This window comes from Phyllostomus discolor, chromosome 3 (genome assembly GCF_004126475.2).
Source record: "Phyllostomus discolor isolate MPI-MPIP mPhyDis1 chromosome 3, mPhyDis1.pri.v3, whole genome shotgun sequence".
Lineage (NCBI taxonomy): Eukaryota > Metazoa > Chordata > Mammalia > Chiroptera > Phyllostomidae > Phyllostomus > Phyllostomus discolor.
In genome coordinates this window covers 159,938,494-159,964,407 of record NC_040905.2, presented here as the reverse complement: position 1 = coordinate 159,964,407, position 25,914 = coordinate 159,938,494, and the positions used below count along the sequence as shown (strand labels likewise).

Below are 25,914 nucleotides of genomic sequence, written 5' to 3'. Positions count from 1 at the left end.
AGCACTTAATGGCTTAAAACAATGACAGCTTTTTAGCTGATGATTCTCTTGGACATATTTAGGCTGGGCTTAGCTGAGTGGTTCTTCTGTTGCAAGGCTGTTGCCTCATTCATCTGTGGTCAGTTGCAGAACAGTTTGCCTTCTCTTGGCTGGATTCTCTTACATGTCTTGGACCTCAACTCTGGTCAATGTGGTCTCACATGCCAGCAGAGTAACTTTAGTTTGTTCACATGACAGAGTCTAGGGTCCCTGGAGAGACAGCAGAAGTATACAAATCTTTTAAACAAAAGGTCTTGAATTAGCACACTGTTACTTCTGCGGTATTCTTTTGGCCAAAGCATGCTAAGCTGCAAGGCTAACTCAGATTCAGAGGTTAGGAAATAGACTTCAATTCTTGACAGAGGGGCTGCAAAGTCAAATTACAAAGGATGTGGAAATGGAAGAATGAAGATTGGTAACTATTTTTGCAATTTACTGCAGTGTGCGTACATATTGTGTGCATGCATATCTGAAAATGGAGAGTATATGCAATTATTTCTGCATTTTTCATCACTAGATAGGCCCCAAATCTCAGTTGTTATTTCAATGCAGTGACTTACTGGGGAGATTAAATGAATTTTTATATGAGAATTTTCTTAGACGGTATGTAGAACAGAGGAGGTAGTTACTCAATAAATCATAGTTTAACAAGAGAGAAAAAGAAAATATAAGTTCTTTAGGCAGCCACTTGAATTCTATCAGCCTCATTTCCTGGTTGGTTTTATTTCTCCTCTGATTTCTTTCCACATTTATTCTCTTGGCTGATGCTGCTGAGGTGCTCACGATGGGAGAACACCTGTTTCTGGGCCCCACCAGCCCCTCACCAGCTCTAAGACCTGGGGAAAGTTACTTGACTTTGTACCTCAGTGACTTTATTTAATGAAAATAACTGTCTCACAGAGTTATTGGGAAAATTTTAGTTTTCATGTATTTGGACTCGTGTTGGAAACTCTAGGTGTGTTATTGTTTCTCAAGAACTTTTTGATGCTTTTGTGGAATTTGTGGAACATTATCTTAACATCTTTTTTTTTTTTTTCACATACCCAGCATCTCAAACTGATTTTAGCCTTTCTTTAAAAAAAGTTGTATTCAAAACAACACTGTTCATTTCTGCTTAGTGCAAGAAAATTTGACTTTCACAACCTTAGCCTGAACTATAGCCATTTCTTTAATTTGATGGAGCCTCCTTGTACAGCATCTGTCTTCTGTGATCAGAAATGACATTCTTAATATCCTCAGGCTTTTCTGACAGGAAATATTTTGAGGATATATAATCAGTTATGGAGTATACTTATCAATAAATTTTTTCTTACAATAAATAAATCAGAAATCCTATCAAAATAGCATTGTAAAAAAATGTTTTTCTTGGTATTTCTCATGAGATCATGCTTGAAGCTTATGAAAATATTTGTTTAGATGAACGCCGTATATTTAATTTTGGTGCTGACCATCTTTCCATTCAGTCAATTTGCATAAATTTCATGTCCTAAGCAGGAAGAAAATGGTTGTGGTCTGGAGACAACCTTTTCTCTGTCAAGTCTGTGTCACTTTTCTTTTTCCTGACTGGCTGCTTCCACTTTTCACACCCTGTGAATTTAACCATAAACCTTCTTTATTCCCTTTTCCTACCCACATACATGCCTCCCAATCCCAAGAAAGAGGAACATCTTCCTAAAACTCCCTTTTTTCTTTGCCATTTTCTAAACTGAATGAATCAAAGTTTCTCCCATTTTGAAAATGTGTTTGTACCCATCCTCATAATTCATTCATTCATATTTTTTGTTTATTGATTCATCGTTCATTCATTCATTATTCAGTAGCAGTGTTGTACACAGCCTGCTAGATGCTGTGGATAAAAAGACAAATGTGTCTTGGCACTGTTCCATGGATTTGCCCTGTCATGGTAAGTTTGTGAAAGTGACATTAGGCCAGGCCTTTAAGTAAGTTAGAAACAAAGACTTTGGAAGCCTTGGCAGTGAGGGGAGGAGACCACATTATGCCTTCCTTCCTCAGGACCATAGCTATGAGTATGTGCTGTGACAAGAGTTAAAGTCAGAAGTGGACAAGGTAAAGGGCAGGACAACGATGATTTGGGACTGGGTTGAGCCTTGTCATGTGAAATCAGGGTGCTGTGAAGTCAGACATGATAATTATTGAGTACAGGAGGGTAATGTGGTTTGTTAACCGGGTAGTTCTTCATTTCCTAAAATGAAGCCACTTGACATTTGCTGAGAACCAATTGCCCATGTGTCTAGGTATTTTATGTATCCTATTTCACAGCAGACCTTTCATGTAAGTATTGTCCCTTCTGCAGATGAGCAAACTGAGGCTGATAAAGATTAAGTAACATCCCCAAGATCACCTAGCTAGTAAGAAGCAGAGCTTAGAATTCAAATCTAAGTCACCCTGTCTCCTTAAGATGGTAAATCCAATTTTAATAACATCCAGAAAGGAACTAATATCATAGTGAAATGCAATATTTATACTTGTAACCACTATAGGTCTCCTACTGTATCCTTTGGTAAAATGTTTACACACTTTACTGCACCTAAGGGCACAGAAAATTTTCCCAACCAATACAGCTATCACCGGGGAATGATTTCAAGGAGGAAAATATCCTTTTATTTTTGTTAGGCATGTGAGAAACCAGATGGCCAAGTTCACTCTGTAAGTAGCAGACCTTAGGAACATGTTTGTTGGGAGTTGTTCCTTGTCCAAATCATGAGCATTTCTGTCCTTTTCTCACTATTCTAGGCCCTCCTCTCCACCCTGGACCATTGCAGTAAGCTCTACCAGGCCCTTCTCCTCCTGTAGCCATATAGACATGGCTTGTTTTTCTTCTGCACCCAAACCTCAGTGGCTTCCTTAAGGTCACAGGATAATGTCCAGATTCCTTAGGATGGCATAAAACCTGTCCTCCTTCCCACGTCCTCCCCTCACCTCCCATGCAGCAGCAACAGGACCTCTTGCAGTTCCTAGAACAGAACAGGCTGTTTCTGGCCTCTGGGCCTTTGCTCATGCCAGTCACTCTGTGCTTCATTTTCCTCCACCCCTCATTCTGCCCATGAATACAAAGTCATGCCATAGATGGCATGCTGGAATATATCCCGTTAGTCTTCTGTCATGTCACCTATAAAATGACTTCATGGCACATACCGTTGTGAGCCTGTACTAGAGAACAGGAATCAAGTTTTTATGGTTTTTACATATTTGAGTTTCCAACACCAGGAGAGTGCTTTGTGCCCACTGGCTAGCCACAAATGATTGTTGAAGGCATTAGTGAATTAATGACTTACTGGGCATGTGTTCATCAGTTTTAGAAGGAAAAGATCAAACATAGCATTTTATTTGTCCCCTATAAGATGTTTTAGTCATTTTTTAAATTCAGAGGGGGGAAATATATAAGGCCTCCACTAGAACTAAGATTCTGAATGACAGCACTGTAACCCAGTAACATCTAAGTTCCCCTGATGGAAAATACTGGGATTTAGTGAATCCTGGCTTTTTCTGTAGGCATAAGTGACATGTCAGAATGATGTTGTGTCTTGGGGACAGTGAGACTGTGCCTTCCAGAGCCCATTTATCAAAAGTCTGGACCTTCCCAGGTGCTTGATTCAGTGCCTTTGTAGTGGGTCAGAGCTTGTGGCATCCAGTGAATTAGATCCATGAATGAGACTTGGAGTTGGAGAGTAAAAGGGACCCAGTGCTTGAGAGCAGCCTTCTGCATAAGATGTTGACTACTGACTCTCATCTGGCAGGAATGGGGTTGCAGGAGTTCTTGAAGGGAGAACAGCAGCTTTATCCTCAAAAACACAAAATACAGAAACCCCAAAATACAACAAACTAACATTTCTGGAGTATTTACTGTGAGCCAGCAGCTCTGCCAAGCATTTTCAAAAGAAAGCCTAATTCCACAGTCTTCTGCTTTCATAGCATGGTGTGTATACCTAGCCATGCTGTTCCAGGAGGCTATGGACATGTGTGAAAAAAGGTGTGGAAACAAACAAACAAACAAAGGAGTGGAGTCTACAACTCAGGACTGTGTTCTTAGGGAAGCAATGTGACCCATCATGACTTTCCAGCTGTTAACACAATTTGATAATGGAACTTTATCCTTAATGTTTCATTTAAAAATGGAATGATCTGTCTTATGGATTACTTTTACATTTTATAGTTTAAAACTATTAGTTCAGCTCTCCTATAAGTCTTCACAAAGTAACTAGGTGTATTTTAAGACAGAACAAATGAGTAAGTGGGTCAATGTTCTTGAAGCCAAGGTTCTCACTGAGAAACAAGGGTTATGCAAGTACAGATGCGGGGAGGTGAGAAAGAACCCTCTGGGGATGAATAGGGATTTCACTGTGAACTTAAGATCTCTAACATATACATACATGTATTTATGCATGTATTTGTGGGCATGTATGTGTAAGTGCACATGCATGCATACATTTTTTTGCTGTGTCTTTTCAAAGGGTCAAGAAGCAAAGATATCTCTGTAGTAATTACTAATAAGCCTACCTAAGCACCTCCATGTTCGTCTCTAATATCATCCTCCTCTAAAACAAACCATGTCCCCCATAGAGATGCCAACATCTTGTTAGGTCAGGAAGTAAGAAGCTTCTTTTTAAAAAAAAAGAAAGAAAAAAGTGTGTGAGAGCACAGGAAACAGTTTGAAAAGGGTTTGTATATTGGCCAAATCTGGGATAATCTGAGCACCAAAATAATTATTGATTATAGACAATTATGGGGGAGAATTATTAAGTTCATACTAATAATGGGTGGATGGATGTGGGGAGAGTAGGCACCTCTTGCTTATGGAATGACAGGTGCCAACTAGTAAATGCGGAAGGAAGGAGTGCTGGGGCAAGAAAAAGCAGCACATCACCACCAACATAGTAAATGTTGGATCACACAAGACTCGTCAACAGGTGCTAAATCCAAGCAGAAGTGTGTAAGAAAAGGATTTTTGAATGATGTGAAAGTTTTTCTCACAGATTATTTATTAGTTGTAAAAGAAAAGGGGTAATTATAAAGTGGAGAAATTGGACCATACTTTGACCAGGATCAAAACTCACATCACCATTCAGAGGCAGACAAACAATCATGTGCTTCCAGATGTGATATCCTGAGAACACAGCGTCACCTATGTGGTGGTCTAGCCTGGAAGGTACAAGCTGGATCTAATCATGGGGAAACATCAGACAAATGTTCTATTCAAAAAGCAGGGAAGGAGAACTGTATTTCAAAAGAATAATTTCACAATCATAAAAGACAAATACAGGCTCTGGAAATGTTTCAGATTAAAGGATTAAGCTAAAGAAATGTGGCATCTAAATGTAGTACCTGACCCTAGACTGGATCCTGTACTTGAGAGTGGGGGACCAGAGTGTGGGGTACCCTAAAGGTCATTATTGGCTCAACTGGCAAAATTGGAACATGCATTGTAGAGGATCATGTTAATGTTAAAAATACTAAAGTTAGTAACTGTAACTATTACATAACTATGGTTATGTAAAAAAATTGCTCTTAGAAAACACACACTGATGTACTTAGGAATAAAATTCTGGTAAGGCTCAAAAGGTTGGTGGTGAGGGGCTTATATTTATATTTATATTTATGTTTATATATATACACAATTTTATGTATACTTAAATGTATAAAACAGAGACATAATATGCAAAAAAGGAAATGGTAAATGTTAATAGCAATAGATAACAATAGCTGAAGCTGGGTAAAGGGTAAAAGAATATATGGCTTTTTTTGTACCATTCATATTCTTACAACTTTTAACTCTGAAAGTATTCCCCAATAAAAAGTTAAAAAATTAAAAAAAACTATATATTACCAAGTCAAAGATTGCTTTTTAAATAAATATTTCTTTTATTTTCTGTCCTTTCCTCTTTTATTTCTCCTCATTCTTTTCTCTCTTCTTTTTCTGCCCATTTTTAGAAGTTCAAGGCTGGTGAGAAGGGCATCTCCGTGGGGCAGACTGTCATCACGAAGCATCGGAACACTCGGTACTATAGCTGCAGAGTGATCGCCATAACATCACAAACCTTCTATGAGGTCATGTTTGATGATGGCTCCTTTAGCAGAGACACATTCCCTGAGGATATTGTGGTAAGTTCCTGGGGTGCCTCTTCCCCAGTTTATTTTTTGTATAACTAAAGCAGCTAAACCTTTCAGGAGTCTTTCTTCTGGCTTTTGAAGTGACTCATTTCACTTACTGTTTCATTCATGTGTGCTCTTTCCCACTGTGAAGAAATACCATTTTCTCTTAGGTTCCTGAGCCTTCATGATTGTAAACAGCAGCTAAGTAAACTTAGACTCATCTTCCTGAATTCTTTTAATTAAATAAGAAGTGTGTGTGGCCAGGAACATAAAATGGTGATTCACCTGTTCTTTTTTGTTACAGTTAGCATATTTGAATTCCTTTATTACTTTTTTTCCCTCTATGCTTGACTGAAGAATATGGCTTTTTTCATCTGACCTGACAGTGACAGCTGTGATCTGATGGATGTTTAATATGGGAGTAACAAAAATTACACAGAAAAAAGGCTGTGACTTTTACTGAGTTTCTTAACTGTGGTCTGGAATGGAACGTGTGTGTCCCTCGTCTACCTGTCTGTCTCCTCCTTCCTCTGTCCCCTCAATGAACCCTTGGGAATGATTTAGAGGCACTAGTGCATGTGTCTCAGGAGCCTGTTTTTAACAGGATGTTTCAAAGGACACTTTTCCACAGAAGTTTTCTGAAACCGAGATCAATCGAAGAACTGGGGTCAGGATTAGTCTAGTGGTCATTGTATTATCCCTTAGCGTTTAAGGGAAGTAACTCCTGCCTTGTTCTAAGTCTGTTGATGTGTTGCTCTTGGTAGTTAGAAAGATATTTCTTAATAACTCTTTTATAATAATAATTGTGTTATTATAATTGTGTGTGTGAGATTGCTCATAAATATTTCTAGAACTTTGGTCTCCTGGGGCCAAAGAAACATTGATTTAGTTGGCTTTATAATGCTTTCTTCTCTATGTTAAGAAACACAAGTTTTTAAACAAAGATGACCTTGTTCAAAAGATTTTAAAGCAAATTAATTTAGGCAAATTAACCATCCCAGGATTTGATAATATACCAATAGAGTGCATTGTTGTTCTTTGCAAAATTCTAACTAGAGCTTCACTTTGCTACATTGCCATTGCCATTCATAAACAGCAAGCTTTAGGTAACATGCTTTCCTTGTTAGAATAGGTTGCCCCTTTAAGCGCCCAGTCCAAAGTCACTGAATACCTGTGTGCCAAGCATCACACTGGGTGCTAGCGAAGACAAGGAGAAAGAAGCTGTGATTCCTGCTCAGTCCACGGGGCAGGCAGGCTGGTAAATGGGTGCTTTCTGTAAGTGATATCACTACTATAAATGAACCAGATGCAACTTACGACCTGTTGGGTCCAGAAGAATGAGTAAGAGACTCCACAGGGTTAGTCCGGCTGACACTGACATGTACCTCGTGCCAGCACTGCTTCCAGAACCTGATGTGTATGAACTCAGTTCTTCCTTACAACCGTACATGCTAGGCACTATTCTTTTTCACATTTGAGTTCTAGGGAAACTGAATCACAAAGAGGTAAATAACTTTCCCAGGGTCACACATGGCTAATAAGTCTCAGAAAGAGTATTCAATCCCAGTGTCTGGCTTTAGAACATCAGTTCTCAAACCCTGGCGAAAAAGGACATTGAAAGCAAGAGAATTGTTTTACAAGGACATGAAAGGTCTGGAAATATATGGGAGACTAAGTCCCTTGGCTTTCACCAGCCTTGCTGAGGTACATATGTATTTCAGGATCAACCACCTTTTATGCATTTGGAGCTGGAAAAGGAGAGAAAACTTGGATGGGGAGTGTGATTGAGGGTGTGATAAATAAAAGACTTTGAGCACTAATCCTCAAACCTGAGTAAATAGGACTTTGCCCATGCTAGTAGTTAATGAATCCTCAATTCTCTTTCACTTCACAATCCTCCACACAGCCAGCAGTTTTAAACTTTCCTGGAATATCTTTAACTTGTACATTGGAAAAGAGGTGTCTGTGATCCTGGAAGTTTTTTGAAATTCCACAAGCCTTTCCTTTGACACCTTCTGTTCCTACTCTCTGTAAACCAAAACAAGTTTGGTTTTAAGTATATGTGGGTGTTGTGAGAATACGGGCTCTAAAAGTTATAAGATTGTTCTGGAGTAGTACCACGTCATGAGATCAACAAGAATGGAAAAGCAAAATTCTTTATAGCTTGATGTGCATTACTTAGTATATTTAGGAACGGTTCAAGGGGCTGTATGTGCATGCATGTGTCATAGCCTTAGCCTTGGAGAGAAGGGAAGCATGTGCAGTGGCAGAAGGACCATAGAATGAGGGGAAGCCTACCTGAATTTGTGTGAATGGTAATATCTTCAGGGGAAAAATATAGTCATCTGCAAGCAGGTCTTCTCTCTTTTATCCAGCCCTTCGTATCTTTACAAGGGGGGGCCACAAAAAAACAAAATTATCTTCTGGAGGGCAGGCCTCTGGTAGTACAGACTTCCCATGCTAGGTGACTATTCTAGGAACCCATCTATATCAGTGTACCAGCTGGCATTGTTGTGAGAGGCTGCGTTTGGCTTCATTACATTTTTTTGAAAGACTCAACACATTTGCCCATTGCATCATGGGTGATTTAGGAGCACAGCTGCCTGTGTGGTGCTGAGTGTTCAGCAGTTTTTGATAAAAACTGGCATGACTCTTGTGCCCCACTCTCCCTATTCACTGGATCTTGCCCTGGGCCACTTTTTTTGTTTCCCTGGATGAAAAGGCCCTCAAAAAATGTTGCTGATGTGAAAGAGGTGAAACAAAAAACAACAGAAGTACTAAAAGGCATCAAAATTGATGAGTTTAAAAACCATTTTGAGCAGTGGAAAAACATCTTCATAGGTGTATTACATCAAATGGAGAGTACTTTGAAGGTGACTGAAGTTTAAACTTGTAAGTGTAAATACACAATTTTTTATAAATAAATTCTGAGTTTTTTTGGGTCCCCCCTCATGTACTCTCCCCACCCCATCCCTGACATTTTTGGTTACTTGTTTCAGACCTCTTACACCAAGAAGAAATGTTTCAATTGTGTTGTTTTTTCCCATACTTTCTAATAGCATCACCATTTGTTGGCTTTTGTGGCTTCTTGCTCTTTGTTATCTTGGTGCTGACTTAGATGTCCCCATGACATCTCTGGTGGCTCTATAGGGAAAGTTTTTTTCGTTGTAATATTGTATCAGTCAGAATGCTCTAAGAAACAAACCATTAGGGTGTGTTTAAAATATTTAATATAATCCCTGGCTGGCGTAGCTCAGTGGATTGAGCGCGGGCTGCGAACCAGAGTGTCGCAGGTTCAATTCCCAATCAGGGCACATGCCTGGGTTGCAGGCCATGGCCCCCAGCGGTCGCACTGTGCGGTCGCACATTGATGTTTCTCTCGCTCTCTTTCTTTCTCCCTTCCCTCTCTAAAAATAAATAAGTAAAATCTTTAATATTTAAAAAAATATTTGATATAATCTATCTCTATATATATTGTGTGTGTGACTTATTGGCTCATATGGTTATGGAGACTGCGAAATCACAAGATTTACATTTGTTGTTCCAATCTGAGTCTGAAGGGCTGAGAAACAAGAGAGTTGATGGTGTAGTTCTGAGAGGTGTCCAACCTGCAGACCACAGGCTACATGTGACTCAGGATGGCTATGAATGCTGCCCAAGACAAAATTGTAAATTTGCTTAAAACATTATGTGATTTTTACGTGATTACATATTGCAATGTATTTATCGTGTGGCCCAAGACAGCTCTTCTTCTTTCTGTTGTGTCCCAGAGACACCAAAAGTTTGGACACCCCTTCAGAAGGCAGGCAGGTTTGAGACCCAGGAAGAGCCCATGTTGCATTTAGAGTCCAAAGGCAGGAGAAAGCTGACTCCCACCCAGGTTAAAGGCACTCAGGCAGGAAGAATTCCCTTTCAAGGGGAGGAGGAGGTTACCCTTTTTGTTCTATTCAAGCCTTCAATTCATTGGATGAGCCCACTCACATTGGGGAGGGTAGTCTGCTTTACTCATTCTATCAATTCAAATATTAAACTGATCCAAAATACTCTCACTAACTCACCCAGAATAATATTGGACTAAAACATCATTCAAGTTGACACATATATTTAACCATCACAAATACATTCTCCTGAGGCATTTAGAAGACTCTGCCTGGTGGTACCAGAAGCTCTAACTCTGTGGCAGAGTGTAATTTCCTTTTCTATAAAACAGTGACCACATTGTTATGGTTGGTTTGTAGCACTCTGTAGATTCAGTCCATTAGCCGTGTACTTTGTGCTGGTCATCATCTATCTTCCCACAAGGTGAAGTCGTAGTATTTTAAGGCAAGCTTTTAAAATGTAAAGGATTATCAAAGGTTGATTTGGGCCTGTGTTTCTCACTGTAGTTAATGAAAGCTACATGATTCAATGCCTTTGATGTATGTCACCTAGACTTCCGTTTGAGATGGGGGAATTTGATGTTACATTTTAAGACATATTGGATGAGTATAATTAAGTATATTATAAATATGTTTACATATAAATTATATTGATTCCCCTATATGATATAATGTATATATATAATTGCATCATCATTTTTGATATTCATCTATACAGAACTGTATTCTGGGAGGTGGGGGCCCAGCTTCGTACCCCAATGTTGAGTTTCATCAGGCAGTAAGAATAATATAATCAGATGTGTTTCTGTCTCAGGATCTTGCAGATCGTGGCAGAATAATTATTTGGTGGAAACACTAAATGCATCTCACATAACTCAGAGAAGTCTTGTTTTCATTAGATGATATACCCATGGCATCTGAAACTGGTGGTAGAAAATGACTTTTTTCCTTCTGTTTGAAAACTCTCTAATCCACACAATGTGCTTATCAGGTGTGAGTGCAGCTGGGAAGGTTCTTTCTTCAAATGCACTTGAAGTCAGTATTATGGCTATTAAAGAATGAGCTTCTCTAATCTGCGAGTACTTACCAACTAGCACAATTTCCATTTTTTAACTATGAAAATCAAATTTGGAATATGAAGTTTAATCATCCAAAACTATTTATCTATGGCATAAATATCTTCCCTTATGAGGCCTAATGCTTAAGTAAAGAAAGTTACATTTCCTTATTTTTAGAATCACTGATTACATATCACTTTATAAACCCATAGAAGAGAACCTTTATTGCAGGCTGTCCTATCCATGTTTTAAAATGAGTTTGCCAAACATTAAAATGCCTATATTAGGGTTATGTGACCGGAGAGAGTATTTGAAGCCGTAGGGAGAAACATTCTTTAGACTACCAGGAAATTTATATTCATACCTAGGTACTTTATTTCTGTGATAGCAAGAAAAATGTCCAAAAATTTTCCTCTCAACAATACACCTGCAGAATATGTGTATCAGTCCAGTTAAACTCAGCATGCAATCTGTAGCTTTCAAGGGCAGTAATAAATGATGTATTACAACACACCTCCACCTGTCAGTCTATAAAATTGCCACACACTTCCTGATGAATTTTTTTTGTCTCCTACTATTTTGATGGGAATGAAAATGCCCACCTGAGATAACTCAACGAGCACAGAGATTCCAGAGCCTGCTTTTAACCTCTGCTAAACCTGGCATCCTGGAGCATGTCCATGTTGACGCTAGAGTGATGACTGCTTCCTTTTGTCCAAATTTCGAGGGAGGAGGTTTGGTCAACAGGATCTGGATAGTTCTAGGATGAGCACTTAACATTCACCAGTGGATGTGACAAGAGAAACAGGACCATTTAGAAATTTGACAGCAAGAGTCCATCACTGAAATTTCCATGAGGACTTGCTACATTTTTCAGCCTCTGTTGAAATGTGAAAGAAGCATAAGAACTATACCCTTCAGGGTTCTGGGGATATATTGTCATGACCTTTAGTTTTTTGGCGCTGTATGGTACAAACTGAAGTTCTTAGAGCTAATTTTTTTCTCAATTTTTTAAGCAAATTGTTTAAACTTTTGAGCCTCAGGTTTTTTCCCCACTAAGGAAGGACTAATATTTCTACCTTCGAGGATTATTGGAAGTACTAAATGAGATAAATGCCCAACACACAGTGGGCTCGATATAATTTTTTTTATCATATTAACTTTAGTTGGTGGAACTCTTTTTTCCTTTGTCCTCTCCATTTAGTTTATGCTGTGTTTTCTGTTCTGATGAAACTTGGTTAGAAGATGTGTCCTCAGAACTTTGTTCCCACTTGTTAGATTAAACGGGGGCCTATATGTGTGAGATTTCACTGTGTTAGCTTATTGTTTCCACTTGGCTAGTAGGTATAGGGGTGACTCTGGATGTTCTGGAGGCAAAAGAAAATATCCAAGTAGGGCAGGATTGAGAAACTAAGAAAAGTGTTGTTCACAGAAGCAATTTATACTGTGGGATCCTGGGAAGCATTTTTAGATTCCTCTTGGCTTCTAGTTTTGAGGTACCCTACATTTTCAAGTCAGATGGAAATCACACCCCATCCCACATCATCTGTTACGTGGACGCCAGATTAATGTCCCTAACCACCCTCCTTACCCCCTAAGGTCCCACCATGGTTTTTCTGGATCAATGGGAATTTGCCAGATGAGGCTCCAAAAACTTTGTTGGTTGAAAATTCTTGAGGTATGGCCTACATGGCACTTAACTGCTCAGGAGCGGTGCCCTAGCTTCTCCTTCCTGACTGAGGACGGACCTGAGAGTCTGTCAGGTGAAGGGTTCACCAAATGCCCACTGATGCTTACTTCGTCTTGGGAAGCCTTTTATACATGCTGAAGAATATCAATTATTACTTTGATTTTAATCAATGTTCAATTTAAAGTTTACTTTTCTAAGCCTTTAACTTCAGCTGACAAATTTTATTTTATTACTGTATCTAAAAATTTTACACAAAAATAAGAACAAACTCATTTGTTCCTTTATTAATGTTTATAAAAATGTATAAATTTGACAGATCAAATCCTAATCATTTTACATTTAAGTAATCAAATTTCCTTGGACATCTTAACTATGATTACAGATTTAATATGTACAGTTCTTACAAATGTCACAATTTTCTAAGTGCTTAATGTCCATAACTTGAATAAACCAGACATTAGTTCAGCTGTTCAAATTCTCTTAAGTATTTCAAACATCTTCAAAAAACAAATAACATAAAGCAGTGCAATATTTATAAAACACATTACTGTACCTTTATAAATGTAATTTATATGGGATTGATTGTATTTAAACACAATGTAATTGATGGGTATTTAAATAGAAAGAATATACCCACCAAAGGGAATAGAATTACTATCTTTACTAGCAGTTTACTAAGAAAAAATCGTCAAAGAACCTCAGGGCCTTTCAGAGGCATAGAGTCTGGTTGTATCTTTGAAAACTAAACCCACAGTTGTTGGGCAGGGGCTTCTAACTAAGGTCAGAGTTCATCTGATTCATCAATTCTCTAAACCTTGCATCCTTCATGAACTATCTCAGGTTAGGCCCTGGGATTTTATTCCCTTTTGTGTAATTCTTGTGTGGGTTTTTGCATTTAAAGCCTGGGGCATACTAAAGAATTATTGAAGCCCTTATTTGAGTTGGACTCCCTTTCTTTTTTATAAATTGTATGTGTCTTAATGACCATGGTTCTGTAGCTGTCTTCACTGACAATTTCCATTTAGCACTGGTGATCGTCTGAAGAAAAGTAGATCATTCCCCTGATGTCCCGTGCAGGAGATTAACTAGTCGCCCTAAAGACACACTGTCAGTTATATTTTTCTTCAAATATATACCTTCCTCACTTGACAGTATTTCTCTTACTTGTATAAGTATTTCTTTTGGTAATTATATCAAGGTGATTGGTTTAGGGAACCTATTCCCAGGAGAAAGGTTCCTAGTGTATTCTTTGAAAGGGGATTCAAGGTGTACCATCTCATCTTCTATCTAAAAAATCAAAATAACAGTATTGAACCTGCAGACAATGTTATTAATTTCCAGGAACTCATCATTTCTTTTCAGTGCAGAGCTTAAATCCAAAGGTGACAGTCAACATGAACCAAATCTATCCTGTGTTTGGAAATACTCAGTGATACTTTTTTTTTGGTTTATGTGTTCAACACTTCTAGGCACCACAGGGAATCCAAAGTTGTGTAAGCATAGGTGTAGGAGTAACAGAGGCAAAATAAAATACCCAAGTGGTTTGAAAGACTAAGAAAAATGTTGGCCCTGACCAATGTGGCTCAGATGGTTGGATGTTCCACATAGCAAAAGGTCACTGGTTTGATTCCCAGGCAGGAAAGAGAGAGAGTTCTCAGAAATATGCTATGCCATGGGATCCTGGGAATCTCTTGGGTTTTCAAGTCTAGTAGCCACGGAGACAGTCTATTACAGTGGCAGAGACCAGGTTGACCAAGAGACACCTCTTGTCAGTGGGGCCTCCTCAGCTTTGGGAATTCTTGCCCCATCCCAGCCCATTTGTGTTCTTTTTTACTGATGTTTCTTACCTTACCTCCCACCAGGAGCTGATGAAAGATCCAGTGAAGGTTATTGAAAATAAGTTCACAGATCAAGTAATCATGATGGGGAGGAGTTGAGCTGGGTTACTGACTTGTAAGGATCTTTTATATATTCTATGTACAAATCTTTTGTTGGATGTTTTGTATTTTTTTCTCCTAGTTCAAGTAATACTTAATTTTGTGAATTTAACAATTTATCCATTCACCAGTTGATGAACATTGGATTACTTTTTGTTTTGGGCTATTGTGAGTAATGCTGCTATGAAAATTTGCTTTGAAGCCTTTGTGTGGACATGTGTTTTCACTTCTGTGGGATAAATATCTAGGAGTGAGATTACTGAGGTGTATGTTAGATGATGTTTAGTTTTATTGGAATCTGCCATACTCTTCAAAAGTTGCTTTACTATTCTGTATTCCCATCAGTAATATGTGAGGTTTTAGTTACTCTACATGTTCGCCAACACCTGATATTCTCAGTCTTTTGGATAATACCATTTTAGTGGGTGTGGAGTCATATCTCAGTGTGATTTAAATTTTTATTTTGCTTATAATTAATGGTTTTGAGCATCTTTTCATGTGCTTATTAGCCATTTTTACATTATCTTTGTTGAAAAGCCTACTAAAATATTTCACTGATTTTTTAAAAAGACTTTATTTATTTATTTTTAGAGAGAGGGGAAGGGAGGGAGAGAGGGAGAGAAACTGATTGATATATCAGTTGCCTCTCTCACACCCAACTGGGGACCTGGCCTGCAACCCAGGCATGTGCCCCTGACTGGGAATCAGACCAGTGACTTTGGTTCTCAGGTTGGCACTCAATTCACTGAGCCACACCAGCTGAGGCTATTTCACTGATTTTTTAATTGCGCTGCAAGAGTTTGTTTTATATTTTGTATTTGAATCCTTTTTTAAGATATGATTTATAAATATTTTCTTCTAGCTTGTATCTTGTTTTCACTCAATAGTGTCTGAAGACCAAAAGTTGTAAATTTTGATGAAGCCCAGTTTATCAATAGCTACTTTATAAATCATGGTTTTAGTTTATTACTTAAGAAATCTTTGCCCAACTCAAAATCACAAAGATTTTCTCTTATGTTCTCTTCTAGAGTTTATAGTTTTAGGTGTTACATTTAGAACTATGATCCATTTTGAGTTAATATCTGTGTGTTGTGTGAGGCACCATAGGGGTGAAATCCATACAACATAATTAATGAATTGTGACAAGGATTAAATGAGAAAAGATTTATAATCATCATAGTGCAGCTCCTTACACATAGTAGCTACTCAAAAAAAATGTGGTTCCTTTCTGCTCTTTGACTTACCTTTCTCAAAATTGCACAACAGAAGGAAAATCTATTTAATTATTTCTTTTAGTATTCTGAACTTTATGAAAGCCTTTCGGACAGCTCATTTGTGGATCTACTTAATATCAGGAATATTTTGGAAATGTGTATTGTATAGATCTTCAAAAATTTAATTCAAACATTATAATTTCTATACCTTTAGAGAAAGACTAGAAAATACTAGATAAAATAGTGGTTCCTTCTGCAATGAGATCTTACTATAAATGTGCTTAGACCTAAAAAAATACTTTCACAGATTTTATTTTAGATCACTGTTTCCAACAAACTGGGACATAGTTTGTTTTTCCAAAGAAATAAAACAGGAAGGGAGGGGTAAAGAAGAAAATAATTTTTTATAAAAGTGCAATAGACATTAATGAAGAAGTGCTTAAAGAAGAAATTAAACTCCAATTTTTCCATTTTAACCTGAAGTCTGTCATAACTTATCTCAGTTTGATATATAACATCCACTAAGCTTCAGACTTCTTGAAACCAAGGACCATGTCTGTTTAAATTACTGGTACGTACCTAGCTCTCAGTACAGAGCCTGGTTTGTAGTAAGTGTATAATAAATAGTTGTTGAACTAAACAATGACTAAATAAATTAATACTAACAGCTGTCACGTTCAGGTATTAAATTTGTTATTCTAGACATCAGTATATTATTTTAAAATTAGTTATCAATGTTAAAAATTGTTTTTAAATTTCAGTCCAAGTTTGTATTGTAGGTTTCATGCCTTTCCAGGCAAAGAACATTTTGTTCCTAGAGCAGAGCTGTGTTCCAGCAAGACTTCAGTATTTTCAGCTTCCATATAGATCCCCGTAAATAAGAAGGTCCCTGAAAATATTTGAAAACACTGGTTCAGGTGAAGTGAATTGTTATGTACAGTCTCACTGTCATGAGAGAGAGTACTCTTCATGAGAAGAGGGCTAAGGGAATGATGCAGCATGGAATTAATGAAATTAATGCAGCTTGCTGGTACCTGTGTGTGCCCGAGGGTGGGAGTATTAGGAAATGTCTCCAATGGCCTTAGCTGGCTTCCCCATCAATGTTTAGCTCTGAACTCTGGATATTAGTGACAACACTTCTATATCTCAGAGTAGGCTAAACAAATTTTCATTTAAGAGAAACTACAAACATAATGAAAATTCCTTATATCTTTTCATAAGTACATGGTCAGATATCACTGTTGCTGCACATCATAGTAGAGTATCAGAATGTCATCATTCATAATTGACCATTCTATTCCTTTTTAAATGAAAATGGTACACTAATATCTCTGATGCTAGGTTTCAAACTTTTAAATCTTTCCTTGCTCTAATCTCATTTTGACATCAAAATGAGATATTGTCACTGTGAGTGTCGTATAACCGTGCATTTTTCATAAAGAAAGGCCTTAAATTTTCCAGAGCTGACCCTTTCTGTAGCATACTTGTAAGCATAGTGTTCTACATACAATTTCTGAAATATATAGCTGGCACTGAGAGCTTCCTGAGCCAAAAGTCAACAGGGAACTGCCTGTGTACAAGCCCTGTTACATTATCTTTCACCTTCACCAACCCCAAATGCGAACACACCAGGATATAGCGTATACATTGGTGACACCTCCCAGATGATATTGGGCTACAAATTAACAGTTATGTTCTTATTTGATCATGGAGTTCAAATTATTTTGGTAATAGAGTGAACTTAGATTATTGTTTGCAAATGTATTAAGTAGAAGTCAGTACGATCTATTTGGTTATTAACTGACACTGTCTTTATTTTAAAAAATTTTTATTGTATTTTTTTCTATTACCTTTTAGTCCTCTTATACTCTCCCCCAACAATCATCATACTGTTGCTGTCCATGTCTGTGAGTCCTTTTTCCTTTTTGCTCAACCCCTTTGCCCCCTAACCTCTGCCTCCCCACCCCAGCCATCATCCTGCTCTCCGTCTATGGGTCTGTCTCTATTTTGCTTGTTAGTTCAGTTTGTTCATTAGACTCCACATGTGAGTGAAATCATATGGTGTTTTTCTTTCTCTGACTGGCTTATTTCACTTAGCATAATATTTTCCAGCTCCATTCATACTGTCACAAAGGGTAAAATTTTCCTCTTTTTTAAGGCTAAGTAGTATTTCATTGTGTAAATACCCCATAGTTGTTTTATCCACTTATCTTTTGGTGGACACTTGGGCAGCCCCCATATCTTGGCAATTGTAAATAATGCTGCAATGAAATTAGGGGTGCTTATGTTCTTTTGAATTAGTGGGTTGGGTTTCTTCAGATATATTCCCAGAAGTGGGATTGCTGGGTCAAAAGCCAGCTCTATTTTTAAATTTTCAAGGTATCTCCATACTGTTTTCCATAGTGACTACACCAATCTACATTCCCACCAACAGTGCAGAATGGTTCCCCTTTCTCCTCATCTTCACCAACACTTGTTTATTGATTTATTGATGATAGCCATTCTGACAGGTGTGATGTGATACCTCATTGTCGTTTTACTTTGCATTTCTCTGATGATTAATGATGTTGAGCATCTTTTCATACATCTATTGGCCATCTGTTTGTCCTCTGTGGAAAAGTGTCTATTCAGGTCCTTTGCCCATTTTTCAGTTGGGTTGCTTGTTTTGTTTTTGTTTTTGTTTTTGTTTTGTTTTTGTTTTTGTTTTGTTTTTTGGTGTTGAATTTCATAAGTACTTAATAAATTTTGGATTTTAACCCCTTAACAGATGTGTTGGCAAATATGTTCTCCTATTCTGTGGGTTGGCTTTTTATGTTGTGGGTTATTTCCTTTGTCATGCAAAAACGTTTTAGTTTGGTATAGTCCCATTTGTTTATTTTTTCTTTTGTTTCCTTTACCTGGGGAGATAATATCTGATAAAATACTGCTATGAGCAATGTCTGAGATATTGCTGCCTATGTTTTCTCCTAGGATTTTTATGGTTTCAGTTCTAACATTTAAGTCTTTGAACTATTTTGAATTTATTTATGTGTGGGGAGTAAGAAAGTGGTCTAGTTTCATTTTTCTGCATGTATCTGTTCAGTTGTCCCAGCACCATTTATTGAATAAACTATCTTTAGCCCATTGTATGTGCTTGCTTCCTCTGTCAAAAATTAATTGACTGTAAAGGTGTGGGTTTATTTCTGGGTTCTCAATTCTGTTCCATTGATCATGTGTCTGTTTTTATACCAGTACCAAGCTGTTTTGAATACTAAGGGCTTATACTACAGTTTGATAGTAGGCAGCACGATTCCTTCAGCTTTATTCTTCTCTCTCAGGATCACTGTTGCTATGTAGGGCCTTTTGTGATTCCCTATAAATGTTTGAAATATTTGTCTAGTTCTGTGAAATACACTATTGGAATCTTGATAGGAATTGTGTTGAATCTATAGATTGCTTTGGGTAGTATGGATTTTAATGATGTTAATTCCTCCTATCCATGAACATGGTATGTGTTTCCATTTATTTGTATCTTCTTCAATTTCCTTCTTCAGTGTCTTATAATTTTCCAAATACAGGTCTTTTACATCCTTGGTTAGATTTATTCCTAGGTATTTTATTCTTTTTGAAGCAGCTATGAATGGGATTGCTTCCTTGATCTCCCTTTCTGTTAGTTTGTTATTAGCGTATAAAAATGCAGCTGATTTCTAGATATTAATTTTGCATCCTGCTACTTTGCTGAATTTATCAGTTCTAGTAGTTCTTGGTGGAATCTTTGGGATTCTCTACTTGTATCATGTCATCTGCCAGTAAAGATGGTTTTACTACTTCCTTTCCAGTTTGCATGCATTTTGTCTCTTCTTCTTGTCTGATTGCTGTGGCTGGGACTTCTAGTACTATGTTGAGTAAGAGAGGTGAAAGTGGATATCTGTCTTGTTCCCAGTCTTAAGGGGAATGCCTGCAGTTTTTGCCCTTTGAGTATGATGCTGGCAGTGGGTTTGTCATATATTGCCTTTATTATGCTTAGGTATGTTTCCTCTAGTCCCACTTAACTGAGAGTTTTTTATCATAAATGGGTGCTGGATTTTATCAAATGCCCTTTCTGCATCTATTGATATGATCATGTTCTTTTTATCCTTCATTTTGTTTATGTGGTGAATCATATTTATTGATTTGCAAATGTTGTACTAGTGTTGCAATCCTGGAATAAATCCCACTTGATCATGGTGTATGATCTTTTTGATGCATAGCTCTATTCAGTTTGCTAAATTGTTGAGGATTTTAGCATCTATGTTCATCAGGTATATTGACCTATAATTTTATTTATTTTTTTTTGTAGTCTCTTTATCTGGTTTTGGAATTAGGATAATGCTGGCCTTGTAAGATGAGCTTAGAAGTCTAACTCTTGAATTTTTTGAAATACTTTGAGAAGAGAGATTTTATCAGTTCTTAGAATGTTTGGTAAAATTTACCCGTGAAGCCATCCAATTGAGGGATTTTGTTTGTTGGGATTCTTTTGATTACTGCTTCCGTTTCACTAGTTGTGATCTGTGTATTCAGATTCTCTGACTCTTCCTGATGTAGTTTAGGAACATTGTATGTTTCTGGGAATTTATCCATTTTGTCTGGGTTGTCCAATTTGTTGGTATATTGCTGTTCATATTTTCTTACAGTCCTTTGTATTTCTTTGGTGTCAGTTGTTATTTCTCCTCTTTCATTTCTGATTTTAGTTATTTGTGTCCTTTCTCTTTTTTCCTTGATCAGTCGAGTTAAAGGTTTGTCATTCTCTTTATCTTTTCAGAAAACTAGCTCTTGGATTCATTGATATTTTTTATTTTTTTATACTATTTTGTTTATTTCTGCTATGATCTTTATTATTTCTGTAGTTCCACTCACTTCGAGCTTTGTTACTTTTTTCCATTTCCCTTAAGTGTAAAGTTAGATTGTTTTTGAGCTTTTTCTTGTTTCTGTAGATGAGCCTTTAATACTATGAATTTCCCTCTTAGGACTGCTTTCTCAGTCTCCCACAGATTTTGGATATTTGTGTTCTCCTGTTTATTTGTTTATATAAGTTATCTTTTGAATTCTTCCTTGGTCTTGTTGTTTACCCATTCATTGTTTAATAATGTGTTATTTAGCTTCCATGTCTTTGTGTGCTTTTTGTTTGTTTGTTTTCTTCTTGTTACTGATTTCTAGTTTCAGAATATTATGGTCAGAGAAGATGCTTGATATGATTTCAATCTTCCTAAATTTATCGAGACTTGTTTTGTTTCCTAACATGTGGTGCATCCTAGAAAACATTTCATATGCCCTTTGAAAAGAATGTATATTTTGCTGCTTCGTGATGAAATGCACTAGAGATAATTAAATCCATTTCATCTAGAGTGTTATCTAAGGCCACTGTTTCCTTGTTGTTTTTCTGTCTGAAAGATCTATCCATTGAAGTCAAGGGCTGTTAAAAATCCCCTACTATCACTGCATTTGTATCATTCTCTCTTTTTATGTCCGTGAAGATGTGTTTCACATATATAGGTGATCCTTTGCTGGATGCATAAATGTTCACTAGGGTTTTGTCCTCTTGTTGGATTGTTCTCTTTATCATTTTGTATTGCCCTTCTTTGTCTCTTACTTTAGCCTTGGTTTTAAAGTTTATTTTATCAGAAATAAGTATTGCTACCCCTGCTCTTTTTCCCTTTGCAAGACTTATCTTTTCCCATCCCTTTACTTTTAGTCTGTGTGTATATTTCATTCTGAGGTGGGTCTGTTGAAGACTGCATATATATGGGTCTTGTTTTCTTATCCATTTATCTACCCCCATCTTTGATTAGAGCTTTTAAACCATTTGCATTTAAAGTGTTTGTTGATATATATGTATTTTTTGCCTTTCTGGGTTTTTTGAACTATATCCCTGGTTGTTTTTTTGTTTGTTTTCTTTTTCTTAAAGGAAGCCTTTTAACATTTGTTGTAATACTGGTTTTGTAACCAACTCCGTTAGCCTTTTCTTGTCTGGGATGCTCTTTATCTGCCTTTCCATCTAAATGATATCTTTGCTGGGTAAAGTAGCCTTGGTTGTAGGTCTTTGCTTTTCATATCTTTGAATGTTTCATGGAAATTCCTTTTGGTCTGAAATGTGTCTGTTAATAAATCAAATGACGGTTTTATGTGATTTTCCTAATAAGTAACTAACTGCTTTTCTCTTGCAGTATTTTATGATTCTCTCCTTGTCTTGAAGCTTTGCCATTTTAATTATGATGTGTCTCGTGTGAGCTTCTTTTGATTTATTTTGTTTGGTACTCTCTCCACATTTTGGACTTTGTTTCTCCTTCACTGTGTTAGGGAAGTGTTCTGTTATTATTTCTTCAAATAAGTCCTCAATCCCCTACTCTCTGTCTTCTCCTTCATGTATGCCTATGATGCACTATTTGTTACACTTCATGAACTCCTAAAGGTCCATTTAACCATCCTCATTTTTAAAATTTAATTTAATTTAATTTTTTTTTTTTTCTGCTCTGCTTGGGTGTTTTTTTCAACCTTGTCTTCCAAGTCACTGATTTGATCCTCTGCTTCATCTAACATACTGTTTATTCCTTTCAGTGTGTAATTTTTTTTTTAGATATTGCATTGTTTATTTCCAAGTGATCCTTTTTTATGGTTTCTATGTCTTTTTTCATGTGGTTGAGCATCCTTATGATCATTACTTTGAACTCCATATCTGATAAATTGCTTGCCTCCATTTCATTTAGCTCTTCTTCTAAAGAATTCTCTTATTCTTTCATTTGGAGCTTGTTTCTTTGTCTTCCCATTTGGCTACCTCTTTGTGTTTGTTTCTGTGTGATAGTTAGGTCTGCAAAGACTCATGCAGACCGATATCAGACACTGCTTGTGACTAGCCCTGGGAAATGCATTTGGATCTGTCAGTGATCCACAGCTTGTAGCTCCCTCTGAGCACTAGGCTTTAAGGAGGTTCAGCTAAAGTTAAAGGTTCTAGTGATCCGCTCTACTTGCAGGCTATCTGATAGGCTTAGTTACAGAAAGAGCCTCCAGTTTTACTCCTCAGTAATAGGGCTTAAGCTCTATAGGGTGAAACGAGGGATTCCTGTAGGTGGGGCTATTCTTTCTCCCAGGTTGATTCCACATGGAGGGGAGTGCTCTGCCAGAGAAAGGTGGCCTCTGCAGTGTGGGGACCGACTTATCACAGGGATCCTGGCCGCTGACCCTTAAGCTCTCTCTCCAGAGCCACCAACCCCAGACTCTCTTCATAGGGCTCTAGTGTGCTCTGCCTTCCCTCTGCCGAAGCCCAGGGTAAGTGGCTGCAAATGTGTTTTTGTGTGTTGGTCCTTTAGGAGGTTGTTTGCATCTTTACCCATCTTTCCCTAATGGACAGAAACCCCACTGCATTTTATAGCCGGGTGGTTATTTGGGTTCCTTTCCTGGTTCAGGTGCTATAGTCTGAGGAGCCCAGCTTGTGGTTTAGATCACACACTTCTCAGGGGAAACCCACAGCCACTATAATATCCTTCCAGTACTTCAGATGCCATCTTTGGGAATGTAGAAAGCCCTCTTGCTCCTCCACACTTCCTACCAGTCTCATTGTGGTGAGGTGGTTTCTTCTGTAAATCCTTGGTTATAAGGCTTCTCTCTAGCTGGCGTTCAGTTAGTTATTCAGAATGATTTTTCTATAATTTAGATGTAATTCCACTTTGGTCCTAGGAGAAGGTTAGTGTAGCTTTGACCTACTCTGCCGCCATCTTGAATCCTCTCAAGTCATTTCATTTTTTAGTCTTTCTCTTTAAAATGGGGATATTTGGTGTAGGGGCTCTTACAGTCCTCTTCAGATTCTGGCAGGGGAGAAAAGCAATGGGTTATCTCTAATCATCTCTGACCATAAGCATGGGAGTGTGTCTTACGACAGCCATCCCCTTTTTTGTACATATACATTCTCCCGTTGTGATTTCAGGCTTTAACGATCACTTGTGTGGGAAACGTGAGGCCACGGCCTGGAAAGTGGCTGTTATGTGGGTTCATGATGCCACACTGCCAACATGTCGTGTCATTTGTATATTGCATTATCATTTAGAGAACAAGTTATTCTTAAGTCTCAGCCCAGACATAATTTTTCTTGAGATATTTTTACACACCTTGATGTTTTTTTGCAGTTGTACATTTCACCACAGAAACTTTATAAGTCTTTTCATAGCAGTAGGCTGAGTCCCACACATCTGTCTGTTTTATCAGTTCTGCACTTTTTGCTTCACCCATTTGGGAGTCACCCAGTTGGTTTAAGTTAAAACAGCTCTTCTTGGGTGCCCACCGGAGAATAAGTTAGTGCTGCACGAGTAGGTCTCTTTCTTGGGGTGTTTATCCAAAAGGATGCTCCCTTTCTTTGGCCATGGAAGAAGCTGATATTATAAGAGCTAAAAGAATATAGCCAGAGAGTGACTGAGATTAGATTAAGGGAAATGTTAACTATTCGTCTGGGTCCTATTTTTCTTCCATTCTTGTACATATTCCATTCCCGATACTTTAGTGGTAGAAGAGAGCGCATAGACAAGGGCTTTGGAAATTTAGGAACCATAATCTTAGTTCTGCCTGTCACTTCCAGTGGGACTTGGATAGGTCATTCAGTGAGGAAATCTTAGCCACAGTGTTGGTTGTCTGGTTCTGAGTAGTCATTGGCTCAGTTCAGGTCTGCTGCCTGAATGAGATAGGCTAATGAGTAAGTGTGCAGTTCTTCTCACTGCAGCTTTTAAAACACCCCATTCCCTCCCCCTTTCTCCTCGGTGACCCCTTCCAACTCCTACCCCTAGAGGAAGTTTCTTCTGCCATACGCCTGTGAGTGGTTCTCAGGCCCTTTACTGAACACAAGTGAGCAGGTAGCTCACTACCAATTTATTGCTATAATGATTAGGAAGCATCTGCTTCTTTGTGTAGAGTCTAAACACTGCCTTTGCAATACTTCATGAGCCAGTCTTAGTTTGTGACTTCTAGTGCAAAACTGGAAAAAAAAACACACACATTCTCTCTTTCCATGCCTGTAGAGAGCCATCAGTTTCCTTCTCAAATCCAAACAAAACTGTCCTCCTGCCTGAATCAGTTCACACACATTTGTTGTGGGAAGGATTGAATGATTTAATGAAAAAATGGTTTTCAGAATGCTCTTCCTCCAGGACACTCAGGATGATATTTTTTGGATGATGCCCCACTCAGAATGTTGCTCTCAGGTGTGAGAACACAGTACCTGAAACCCAGACCAACCATGCAAGCGTGATAGCTCTGGTCCTCCAGTCTGCCGTGGAACACCTCCCACTGCAACTATGAGCTGTGCTACATGAATTATTTATGCCACTATTAAAAATCATGTTTGCAGAGACTATTTAATGGCACAAGATAATAAATGGAAAAATCAGGCTCAAAAATTGTATATACAGTATGATCCCAATTATATATAAAAATATAAATATGCAAAGCAAAAATTCTCAAAGGAAATGCATCAAAATGTTACTGATTATATCTGAAGAGTGTAATCATGGGTGATTATGATTTTCACTTTATCACCTTATGGTTTCCATATGAGCATGTTTTATTTTTATAATCAGAAAAAATGTTATTTTTTAAAAAGATCTGAACCCTTCTGATAATTCTTTATATTGTGAGTCATTTTCCCTGATTTTCCTTATCTGGATTCTTTTAGATTCTTATGTCAAAATTTCATTTTAGTTCCCTCATTTCTTAGCTGTCTGGGATATAATAACCATGTAGTGTGCTAATAATCTTTCTGTTAAATGCTTCTCCTTTATACTGTAGTTCTATATGTAGTAGTTCTTACATCTATATTTTCATTATTATTTTGTAATTTTTGTTGAATTTATTGGGGTGACATTGATTAATACAATTATATAGTTTTCAGCTGTACATTTCTACAATACATCAGCTATATATTGTATTATGTGTTCACCACCCCAAGTTACCTTTTTTTATTTTAATGCTTGCATTTTCTGCTAGAGTTGC

At 37.6% G+C, this 25,914-nt stretch overlaps 1 protein-coding gene across 7 annotated transcripts in view; it reads left to right on the top strand.

The window, feature by feature from the left end:
* KDM4C (lysine demethylase 4C) overlaps positions 1–25,914 on the top strand; it is a 383,617-nt gene that overhangs the window by 337,245 nt on the left and 20,458 nt on the right. For 5 of the 7 annotated variants that reach the window (XR_004902186.1, XM_028507295.2, XM_036021648.1 and 2 more), the window contains one exon: positions 5,989–6,159. Coding sequence is in view for 6 of the 7 variants with exons in the window: in XM_028507295.2 (XP_028363096.1) it covers positions 5,989–6,159 (171 nt within the window). In the remaining variant the exon portion in view is untranslated. Of the gene's footprint in view, positions 1–5,988; positions 6,160–16,745; positions 16,757–19,820; positions 19,832–25,914 lie in introns of those variants that run through there. The other 2 variants (XM_036021649.1, XM_036021651.1) reach the window with 2 other exon arrangements.